The sequence below is a fragment of the Budorcas taxicolor genome, chromosome 15 (genome assembly GCF_023091745.1).
Source record: "Budorcas taxicolor isolate Tak-1 chromosome 15, Takin1.1, whole genome shotgun sequence".
NCBI classification, from domain to species: Eukaryota; Metazoa; Chordata; class Mammalia; order Artiodactyla; family Bovidae; genus Budorcas; species Budorcas taxicolor.
The window spans coordinates 22,902,035-22,914,440 of record NC_068924.1 but is presented as its reverse complement, the minus strand read 5'-3'; the positions used below and the strand labels follow the sequence as shown (position 1 = coordinate 22,914,440).

At 46.1% G+C, this 12,406-nt stretch overlaps 1 protein-coding gene across 9 annotated transcripts in view; it reads right to left on the bottom strand.

Moving 5' to 3' along the window:
• NCAM1 (neural cell adhesion molecule 1) overlaps positions 1–11,744 on the bottom strand; it is a 364,422-nt gene extending 352,678 nt beyond the window's left edge. For all 9 annotated transcript variants that reach the window (XM_052653336.1, XM_052653337.1, XM_052653338.1 and 6 more), the window contains exon 1: positions 11,522–11,744. In XM_052653336.1, coding sequence (XP_052509296.1) covers positions 11,522–11,573 — 52 coding nt within the window. In that variant the 5' untranslated portion in view covers positions 11,574–11,744. The remainder of the gene's footprint in view (positions 1–11,521) is intronic.
• Between the last annotated feature and the right edge of the window lie 662 nt (positions 11,745–12,406).

Genomic DNA, 12,406 nt, shown 5'->3' with positions numbered 1-12,406 from the left:
TTCCTTTTGGCCAAGTGTCTTAAGGTATCAGTTCTTCCTCCACCTTTGACTCTAAACACTTGAATTTCACTCTCGGACTGAAATCACTCTGACGTTTCCATTCTCCTCCAAATCCAAAGATTCTCCTTGAGTCTCATCTTCCTTATTCTCTTAACCACAATAAGCACCACTGTCCTCTTTTTTATTGCACTTCTTGTTTTGCAATTGGAACATAAAGCTCATTAGAGAAAGCTCAGGTTGTATAAAAATAATCTTTCAGTCTTAGAAAGTGAAAAAGATTTTTAAAACAAAACAGATTCTGCTTATACATTCCATTTGCCTTCCAACTCTTCTACTTAACATTATGATCCTTCTCTAACCCAGGCATTCATACTTGTGAGGCTCTGGTCCCCTTTATTTGTTCACTACCACTTCATAAATTATGGACAAGTATCATTATAGATGCTACATAAATACAACAGCAAAAATACTCCAGGTGTGATAAAGACTCCACAATGTACCAGTCATAATTCACGGTGTTTTCCCTCCACTGAAAAAGTATCAAAATATAGACTACAAGGACTCTGTCTTCTTGATCTCCTTAGCTGGGTTACCTCCAAGCTTCCACCCAAACATGCAACAGTAACATACCTCATCCATGCTAAATCCTTCCTTTAAACCTCTCTCAGCTCTCATTTACACTGTGAAGAGTTTTCCCATCTCCCCTGGTACACGGGCAATCTTTATCCTGCCTCGACAATCTGAGCCACGTACTGGCTTTAAATGCTACCTGGTATTCCCAGCCGTCTTTTCATTCTCCACTAGACAGTAAGCTCTCTTACTATCAAGGAATTGTACTTGAGAGGTTTGGGGTTTTGTTTTACATCTGCAGCTAACAGACTGCGGCAATGCTCAGTAAGTATTGTCACTGATATTGCTTCTCCCTCTCCCCCCACCCATTAAATCTCCTCTCTATCCCTTCTCTGCACTACAGGCAGTTTTCCCTTCTCTCTAGTCCTATATTCTTCCATCTACGACATTAGCTTTCTAACTCTTTTGACCTGAGTCATAACACGATATATGTTTTCCATCACAACCAGATCAACAGAAGTTTCACAAAACAATATCTACCCTTACTACATAAGATATACTCTCTATTTTATTCTATTTCTTCTTTCTCCCTTTTTTTCCCTTTCTTCCTTTCTTTAACGCTAGTAGAAGTCAACTGAATAGATTCCACCACCCATGGTTGAAAAATACTGACCTACAAGTTAAGACACAAGGATGCCCAGATTTTTTTCTAAAACCTAATGTGCATAAACCTGAGGGTATCCATTCTTCCTCCAAGGTAAGCCCTTCTTCCCAGTTCCCTATCAGGCTGACAGTGCCATGATTACTGCATCACTTTGGGTTTACAGCATAAATGTTTTTCTCTCTCAGTCTGCTGCCATTCTGGACCTATCATTTCCTCTTCTGGCTGATTTGTGATCTCCAGGGTGTCAGCTATGCATCCTTTTCATTCTTACCCAAAGTTACCACAAGTGTATCCTTCCAAGATTATCTGCTTTATAAAATATTGATATATCACAGTTGTATTTCTTTAACAAGCAGCTCTGATACACAGAATTTGATTTTTGTAAGACTTTTCAGCTGTGTGTCTATTAATAAAAGGTATAGTTAAGTATTTTGGTTTGCGGTGAATTTCACATATATTATTTGATTTTATTTTCCTATATTATTTGATTTTATTTTCCTATTCAAATGAGGAAATTACAGTTTGAAGATATTAAGCAACTTTCACAGATTAACTAGGCTAGTTGATAACAGAGCCAAATGCTGAACCCAAATCTTTTAAATCTAAGCCCAGCTGTTCCCTTTCTTCACATATACATCTTCCTACTCTTAAAACAAAAGACTTTCACTGCACTTCATAGGCCTTCAAAGCAGCTTTAACTGGATCTCCTATTTCCCAGTCTCTAAGTTCTCCATCATCTAGCTGACTTTTTATAATGCAGCAAAAAATCCTTTCACCAACTCACAATTTTGTCCAGCCCCTATAGTGCTTGCCACATGAAACCAAAACTTCCTTTAAGGACTGCAATGATCCGGACCGATTAGGCCCTATTTACTTCTCTGCTAATTCACAGCTGGCATCAAATGCAGAGCCTAACACAGCAGATATTCCATTGCTGTAGCTGACTATACGGAGAAGGCAATGGCACCCCACTCCAGTACTCTTGCCTGGAAAATCCCATGGACAGAGGAGCCTGGTAGGCTGCAGTCCACGGGGTCGCTGAGAGTCGGACACAACTGAAGCGACTTAGCAGCAGCAGCAGCAGCTGACTATCCCCTTAAATATTTTGAAAAATGATTTTTCTTACATCCCCAGTAGCACCCCCTCCTTTGTTTCGCATTTAAGATTTTAATAAGACCTGTCCCAATATCCAGTCTGCCGCCATTGCTCCTCAATACTAAGGATCCTCCAGCTAGAAGCGTCTCCTCCTACAGAGAACTGGCCCTTCCTCTTATTTATCCTGCGTCCCGGAGCTTGAGATCAGCAGCTCTGCCACACCTTTTTCCAGACGTGAAAACCGACTAAGATGATTTTTGGCTTTCTGAATAATTCTCACAGTTATTGCCTGCCTCCTTCTCTCTAGGCACTTACTCACACAGTATCTTTCAGGATTTCCTAGCATCTGAACTAAGTAACTGTTTTTGCCCCAGCCATCTGAAAGCCTCTGCAGGACCAATATAATACACTTAAATGTATTTTGTTTTTCCCCTCGGCTTCCAGCACAAACTCTGCACATCCCATTCATACCTGTTTAATAACCATTTGAAACAAAACCTCCATGGAGGATGAACTTTAAAAACAAATACTGAGTTCCATTCGGTTCAGTCACTCAGTTATGTCCAACTCTTTGCAGCACGGACTGCAGCATGCCAGGCTTCCCTGTCCATCACCAACTCCCACAGCTTGCTCAAATTCATGGCCATCAAGTCGGTGATGCCACCCAATCATCTCATTTTCTGTTGTCCCCTTCTCCTCCTGTCTTCAATCTTTCCCAGCATCAGGGTCTTCTCCAATGAGTCAGTTCTTTGCATCAGGTGGCCAAAGTATTGGAGCTTCAACTTCAGCATCAGTCCTTCCAATGAATAATCAGGACTGGTTTCCCTTAGCATTTGGTTTGATCTCCTTGCAGTCCAAGGGACTCTCAAGAATTTTCTCCAACACCACAGTTCAAAAGCATCAATTCTTCAGAGCTCAGCTTTCAGTACCTATCTTACATATGTGTAAGATATTACCGATTTTACATATGTGAATTATTTAAGCTCACCAAAACCCATAATGCAGGTGTCACTTTTCCCATTTTACAGAGAGGGGACGAGCTCAGAAATGCAGCAACTTGTGGAATGTCAGTGACAGTGACTTTGACCTAGACCTGTCAGACTCCAAAGCTCTTAATACTGCCTACCACTCCCCCCTATTTCCATCAGATCCAGAAGCCAAGCAAGCCACCTTTGCTTGGCACGTACTCTGATGCTGTGCTAAGTCACCTCTGTCGTGTTTGACTCTTTCGACCCCATGGACTGTAGCCCGCCAGGCTCCTCTGTCCACAGGATTCTCCAGGCAAAAATACCAGAGTGGGTTGTTATTTCCTACTCCAGGGGTTCTTCCCGACTCAGGGATCGAACCCTTGTCTTCAGTATCTCCTGCCCTACAGGCACATTCGTTACCACTGAGCGACCCGGGAGGCCCGGCTGATCCTATATGTATTCAAATTATCCTGACCTTAGAAAAGGATGAAATGCAGTCAGAGAAAGTAAGTTACAGTCCGAGCTTCACGTGAGTAAATCACTTACTCTCCTAGCCTCAGTTTCTGTTTCAAGACCTAACACAATCTGGCCCTGAGAATTGTTTTTTCTCCTCATCTCTAGCCACTTCTCCCCAAGCACCCCACACTGTTCCCCAGATATGACTGTATATATCCACGTCTCTATGCGTTGGTTCTGCTGAATCACCTCTTCTTCCTTCTCCATCCACTGAAGGCAAACTGATGCCCCTTACCCACCTCAAGGGAGCCCCAAGCCGAATTAATTGCTTCCTTCCTTGTGCTCCAATGGTATTTAATTCATGTCTATATTTATAAGTACAGGCTGTCTCCCCCACACTGGATGGTAAGCTCCAGAAGCAGAGACATGCCTTATTCGACTTCATAACTGAAACCCAGCACAATTCCTGAAACTATTTGACCATCACAAAGTTTCAGGAAAGTTCGCTGAACTGAGAAAGTCAGGAATGCCTGTTGTGATTCAACCAAGATTTGTTAAGCAGTCAATCAACCATGCCTTCAACTAAGAGGAGCATCTGTCCTTCCTACTTCACAGAGAGTTTTTTAAAGTTATCTGTTTACCTCTCCAACTACCCAAAGATGGATTTCCCCCTGATAATATCTCATAGCACCCTGCTCCTTTTCTTAGTTTTTAATCAGACTATGTAACTATAAAGATGACTGTGAATTTCTTTGTTAATGTCTATATTCCTCCACACTCTGAGACTAGAAGCTCTATACAGGGATGATGTTTACCACTGCATTCCTAGCACCCAGCACCCAGTACCTACTTGATTAATATTTACCAAATAAAAGATATGAAGATTAAAAGACATAATGATCAAAACATCTGTGAATTGTATACAGATGATAAATAAGATACACCAATTAGGATTACATATCCAGTTAATCCCCTTTGATGGCTACAACAAAACCATCAGTCTCTTCTCCAGTATCCTATGCCTTTAGTTGGCAAACCTCTTCCAGCCTCCCCAATAGGGCACTTATGTTTGACTCATCTGAATAATAAGAGCAATTATTTTTATTCCAGTTTGTAATTTATAAAAATATCTGCAGTGAGACATATTTAATCACCTCAGTTCTCACTATAGACAGTCTATAAAATATAGGTCAAATAGCTTTTTCCTTTCAAAAATAACTTTGATTTCGATACATGGTTCTCATCTTCAAAGCACTACACAAACAACCTTTACAAGGTAAAGGTACACACTGGAACAATTAGTTTGTATTCTCAGGCGAGTGGGCCCAAGCAGGCCAACACAGTTGCTACGGCAAGTCAGATGTTTTCATGGGCTCCTTAGCTACATGGGTTCCTTCCAAGGCTCGGGGGGTGATGTGGCTCTGGTGACCTGTGCTCACAATCAAAAGCAAGAGAGTTCTGAATTGCCTTCAAAATCACAGACTTTTCGGCTCCATGAAACCCAGAATCCTTTTGCTAGTAACTTTCAACCTCCTAAGACCCCTTTCTCTCTGAAGTATTCATAACCAACAACATGGCAGGCATATTTAAAACAAGATTTTTAAAATTCTAGTTCTAATCATTGAAATACAGCACTTTAACATCCTTTTTTAAAGTCTATCTAAAAAGAGAGCATGATGTCTGAATAATTTTTTTTCTAGGTCCATATACACCCCTCTTTCTCTTTAATAAGCACAGCTCATGTGCATTCTGAAATATTCACAAGTCTCTAACAAAAAGGTATTGCTAATTTTCCTACCTCACAAAAGAGGAAACGAACTTAGAGAACTGAATTGATTCACCCGGGATCAGACAACTAATAAAGGATCCATGTGCCTGGGGTGTCACCCGAGGGCCACTGGCCATGCTTAATCTCTAGGCTCTCCCACTCGCAGGGTTCCTTGACAGCAGAAATTAGGTCATCACAGTGCTTTGTAATTTGCCACAGAGCTGATGATAAAAAGCTGGCACTCAATAAACATATTTGATGAACTATTTAAGAGAATACCTATTGTAACCCAATCCCTACTGGCGTGACACCACTATGAATATTCCTAAATGGTGGGGTAATCTGATCTCTCAGGAATGGTACAGAATGGAAAACAGGGCCAGATGTTGCCAGGGTTTGCAGCTACAAATCAAAACATACTCAGTGAGCACATCCAGTGGAACACAGGTTAGACAAAAGCCTCTCAAGTCCCACCAGTGAGGCAATCTTTGAACTGAAGTCATATCTACAATCATATCTACATATATCTGGAGAAAAAGAATGCCTAACAGGTTCATTAAAACCTTTAACACACACACACACACTCAAGTACACAAGACAGACCAAATGTTTTGTTCTTCTAGCACAGTCCTCTTTGAGTGATTGCTTGGAAGTTAAATTAATTCTGCAGGAAGGAACAAGTGTGGCTACCTAACTGAAAACAGTGAACTCAGTGGCTGCATGTAGACACGGCCTAACAGCATTTCAGGCCGCCATTGGCACCCACACCAACATCAAAAGGCAGTGCTCTAATGAGGACCTTCAGCCAAGAGACGGCGTTTCAACACGGTGAAATCAAAGGGCATAATGGCACCACTGGCAACGCCAAATAATTTACATCCCTGTACATTAGCAAATGGTTTTCAGTGTGGCACTAAGATGCAATAACAAAAAGGGCGAGAGTCGACACGCCTCTGGCCCTCAGATGGCCTTCTGCGCTGTGCCACTCCACAGTGGTTAAGTGCATCTGCCTGGATTGCTGATGGGAGGTTCACTACCCGGCCTTCTCATACGAGAAACTCTGGATCTCACAGAGACCTATTCTTCAAGACTCGGAGAGGTCCTTGGCTATTCACTCTTCCTAAGAGGCCGACTCTGACAATACTGCTCAAAGCCTCACTGAGTATTTTAAGAGATGTACAAAATCCTTCTCTTGAATTGTATTGTTTCTTCCTTTTTAATTAAAGGAATCTTAACCTTGCCTTCTTAATTCGCACCTCAAACAGCCGTTATCATTATATGGCCTGTTGAGTCACCTTTTCAATGTGGTTTAATTTGTAATTCATTTTTAAGATTGGAAAAAAGTGCTATGTATAATTTCCTGCCCCTTCTTTTAACATTCCAGAAGTTTCTTAGCCTATATAGTGTTAGGTGAATTGAAGGATTATCTAATAATACCTAAACTGAAGAATTATCAATTATGGAATTTACATTAAAATATTTATATCGACAGCATAAGACGTGTGTGCTCAAAAGCTCAATACTTAAGTAGCACAGGAGAGCCTTTTAAAAATGCCTTTGTCTCCTGCCAGAGCGACTGTTCCCAGAAGACTGACCAGGGCAGGTGCCAACCTCTTCTCTCCTCTCCCTGCTGACTGGTTCTGCTCTCCAGCACTGCAGAACCAAGAGCAGAAGGGAAAGTTCAAACTGTTCATTAGCAACAGGTAGTCAATCACTTATTTTTCACCAAGACAGGAAGGACTGTCTGTAAAATATCTTTGGAGGTCTGTCATCAGCACTGAAATCCCTTTCAGTCTGGGAAGCAGCCCCAGTTCTTTAACTGTGAAGACGTAAACGTGGGGAATTCATCAAACTAATATTAAATAGAGGCTTTGTCACCTTAAAAGACTCACTGCTTGGATCAGAAATTCTGAAGTCCCTATTTCAAGCAGTGTGAAGTTTACAAGATACTGTCTGTAATTTACAAAACTAGGTTCTGCAGCAAACAAAAACATCTGTCATGTCAAAAGATTAGTATTTGAATGACAAATGGTGCTATTTATTTTGAAAGGCAATTAGGATGTTCCCTGTGACAAAAAAAAAAAAAAAAAACAGATATAGATCACTTACATTAAATGACATACTACCTATCTGAGGAAGCTAATTAATGATAAATATATTCCAAAGAAAAGTGCTATGCAAAACTCTCAAAATTGGGTGTTTTTTTCCTCTCTTATTGCTGCTTTGACTAAGCACCTACAGTCCTTGAAAACAGCACATCCACACCATGAATTTTCTTGCAAATAATTACTACTTTAATTCTTGAACTATCAAACTCAAGAAACAATCACCATTTAAATCAACAAACCCATAGCTTAATCAATTATAGAGACTTTGATGAACCACCTTATGGAACAAGCATGTGTCCTGCTATTTTCTGCTATTTTAACATTATTTTCAAAAAAAAAAAAAAAAGATTCTGGGTAAAGGTATCTGGAAAGAAGTCATCAAGTTTAATCTGTCAGGGGAAGACAGGGGAAGCTTCTTGAAAAACTGACTCTAAAAAACAGTAAGTGTTAGACTATGGGATTCCCTGGTGGCTCAGGAGTGAAGAATCTGCCTGCCAGTGCAAGAGATGAGGGTTCAATTCGTGGGTCAGGAAGATTCCCTGGAGAAGGAAATGGCAGCTCACTCCAGTGGGCTTGCAAAATGCCATGGTCTGCGAAATGCCATGGACAGAGGAGCCTGGCGAGCTACAGTCCTTCGGGTGGCAAAGAGTGACACAGCTGACAGACTAAGCACAGAACAGCTCTATTCCATTAAACTTTGTTCAGAAACATACATTACTGATCTTAAAATGAAAACCAAAAAAAAAAAAAATCTTAGCTCACCGTAACTGTACTGACAGCAAATTCTGCTGAAACATACCTTAATTCATTTAGAGAATGATATCAATATGTACTATATATATACATGCAAGCTAGCTTTTGGGTAGCAAAGGTGCTCTTTGTTCTTGATCTGGTGCAACTTATTAGAAAACCAGTCCTGATCACTCCCTGACTCTTCCAAGCTGGCAGAGAATTGAAAAAATTATCAAATAAATATGACTTAACAACCATTCCAGATCATTCAATCAATTTTTCCACAAAACCCCTAAAACTGACATCATGATAAACTCAAATTTGTAATTCCACAGCCTTTCACTTTATTACTAAGGAGCAGAAGATACCAAAATGACAGAGCGGCAGCAGACAGGATTCCTCTGGTATATTAAGATGAACACACCATACATTTAAATTTTCATGTGTTCCCAGTCTTGCAGTAACTTAACTACCATTGTCCCTGGAGACGCTAGAATATTGGAGGCAAAAAAAGAAAACGGCAGTAAAACGTGTGTGCGTGTGTGTATGTGGGTGGGAGAGAGAGAAAGAGGGAGAGAGGGCAAGACTGCGCCATCATTTTTGTTTCTGTCCTGACCCTCTGACTTGAACTCTACATTGTTTTTTAAAATGGTGAAAACAATACTTTAATGGAAAATTATTTCTCTTTGGAAAACCGCTCAACTTCTTTCTTTTGTTAAGCAACCCTGCATGTGTTTCTCGTTCTTTCTGCCTTTTCCCCATCCTCACGTTATTAGGGCCCCTGAAAGAGGATGCTTTCCTTCCAAACACTGGTCAGAAAGCCACCCATACCTTGGCAGCCAAGAACATCCAATCTGGGATTCCCTGGGCGTGTACCTGCTCTAACTCCCTAGGGAATCCCAACACCAAGAGCTACACCCATCACGGGGTTGGAAAGGACAGCTGAGCGATCCCCCAGAGACCCTCAAAGATCAGGTCTGTATGGTCATGCCCCCACCTAGGGGACAGAAGGCCCCAGAATCACACAAACATACTCGTGCGGTGCGGGGAAATCAATCGCGCGCCGGAGACCTACCGACACGACCTGACAGGGCGCCCCTGGCCAGCCGGCAGTGGGCACAGAACCAGGGGTCAGCCGGGGATGGCCCCCAGTCTGGAGGCTCGCCCCCCGGCCAAAGCCCCGCCCCCGGCGTCGCCCCCGGCCCGAGGCGCGCCGGTCAGCGCACGCGCGTCCGTGCGCCCAGCCTCTGCGCCCTCCCGGACCACACGCTCCGGCCCAGACGGCTCGGCGTGCACGCGCGAACGCGTGTCTGTGTGTGTCTGTGTCTGTCTGTGTGTGTGTGTGTGTGTGTGTGTGTGTGCGCGCGCGCGCGCGCGTGTGTGTGCCGGAGGAGCGGGAGGGATGGTCCAAGCCGGCGTGCAGTAGGCGCGAGTGGGCGAGCACGGGCGGGTCGGGCCGGGAGACCCCCCTGAGACCACCTCGACTCCATGTTATCTCCTCGGAAACTGCGGGCCGGGCGGGGGGACGGCCGTAGGGCGGGGTTCCTCCCGGCCTGGGTGGGGGCCGGTGAGCGAGACCGTTAGGCTGGCGCACCGGGAGACCGTGCTGGCAGCCCCCGGCCGCCACCCGCGCCGAAATAAAAAGCCTCTCGCAGCTTCCCGCCCAGCCAGCCTCGCTCTGATTGGTCGCCGGAGAAGAGACCCGAGTTGGCTGGAGGCGGCGGCCGCGCGCGGCTCTCGTGCCGCCCGGGGAGGGGGTGCGTTGGGTGCTCCCCGCTCTCCAGCACTTGGTCGGGCGGTCTAGGGCCACTCCAGCGGCGCCTGGCAGCGGCGGTCACAACACACAGACCCCTCCGTCCGGCTCTCCTCGGGAGCTTCTCCCAGCACACGCCCCCCGACCCCCCAGCCCAGAATGTCCGCCCACCCCACCCAGCACTCTGCAGCCCCGTCTCCTTTATTCCCGTCCGTCAGCTCCAAAACGCAAATCTTGGGGTGGGGTGAGGTGGAGTGAGGCAGGGTGGGGTGAGGCGGGGTGGGGTGGAGTGAGCAGCTGGAGGGGAGGGTGGGCACGCACAGAAGAATCTTCCAGGGAATCTAGGATGGAAATACCCCAAATGGGGGGAAAACAAAAACAAAAAACCACCTCCCTCCCGGCCGCCAAGGTGTTTTGGGCGGCGGCGCGGCCCCCTCCACCCGCGGGAGCATCACTACTGTCTTCCTCCCAGCTCCCTATTGTTCGCACTTTGCCAGGATCGGGAACCTCGCCCAAAGAAAGGAGACTGAGGCGAGGTGTTTCGAGAAGCTACCTGCCATTCTTCTCTCGCACCGTGCAACACGGGGCTCGCGGTGCGTGTGAAGGCACACGCGCGCACACGCGCGCACACACACACCAGGCAGCCCCGATCACGCCCTCCTCGCCCTCCGCCCCTCCGCACTTCCTCCTGTCAAAACGCAGCGCTCGACCCTCCCATCCCCTCCTTGCTCTGGGCCGAGAGCAGGCTTTGCAACTAACCAGCAATTTGGCAAATGAAAAACTAACGTCATATCGACAGGGAGGTGCAACAACGGCCACACAGCCCTGAGATTCTGCCCATTTCGCCCCATTTTTGCAAACCGTTATTTCTCCGGGGCGGGGAGGGAAGGGGGTAGGGGCAAAGGCGGCGAGTCCCACTTTATTAGACCCAGGGAAATAACGATCGCGGGCGGCTGCCCCGGCCTTATTGTTCACTTTTCGAGGAGCCGGGGCTGAAAACCCCTTCCCCACGGAAGCCGAGCCTGTGCGGCTGCACCACCGAGCTATGGCATCCGCCGCCTGCTTTCGGGGATGAAGCGCTGCCCATCGCCGGCGCGACCGCAGCGTCCCCGGGAGCGGACGGTTCGGCTCCCAGCGCCGCGGGCACACAAAGTGGGAAGGGCGGGCGCGCTGGAGGGGCGCCCGGCGCTCGCTGCGCGGGGAGGCTGTCCCGGTCCAGGCAGCCCGGGAGGGCGCGGGGTTCGGCTGGGCTGCAAGGACAACGCGCTCCTTCCTCAGCTCAAGGAAAATGAACACCTTTAGCATTCCACGTAAAACCACCCCCAAATAACAGCGTTCCTCGGGGACGAGGAGGGGGCAGGGGGCAATGAGCAAATCAAATTGAGAATAATAATTTTGAAAATGTACCTGCAGTTCCCAGGAAAAACAAAGTCCAGATGAGATTCTTAGTTTGCAGCATTGTAATCTGCTGGCCGGGAGGGATGTTCTTGCCGCGGTAAATTCTCTGCCCCCCCTTGCAGCGAGTGTGGACGGCGGCAGAGCAACAGACCTAGGGGCAGACAATTGCCAGGCTGAGTACGATTATTTTTGCAGAATTGTTTCCTGCCAGCCGCTGCCGAGATGCGTTCACGCGCTGATCGGAGAATGAGTGACAGTCCCAGCCTCAGCACACTCGCAACTCGGAGATCCTTGCGCTGGCCCGGGTTCGCTTTGATGGAACTGGGGATGGGAGCTGGGGGCGGGGGGCGGGGGTGAGAACCTCACTGTGTCCTTCCACCACGCCGGCCACAAATAGTGCCTCACATCAAGGAGGTAAGAGAGACAGGGGAGGCAGATGCGGCCGCCTGCAAAACGTGGCCTGGAGCCGCCGGAGGAGTCGGGCTCTTTCACACGCAGTCTTCCAGGCAGAGCTGGGATTTCTTTTCACAATTCTCCCAAGCCTCCGCAGTCCTTACTGCCGTCCAGCCTTCCTTCATCAGGAAGCTTGGGTACTTTAATAACTAGTAGATAATAAAAAGAAAATCTTAGGTTTGCATAGAGTTTCAAAGTTGTCAAATCCTCCATTTAGATCTTAAGATCCTTGAATTACAAGAATAGCCTAGGACTTCATTTTTAATTTTAAGTGCAGGAAATTAGAAATTTGGAGAGGGATGGGGATCGCTGTTGTGGGGTTTGGTTTGGGTTTTGTTTATTGGTTTGTTCGATACTGGCTGTGAAGTTTGCCTCACAGAGGTAACAAATCCCAAGGGAAGGAGATGGGAAGCAACTAAAGTTAAGGGAAAAACGCAGATG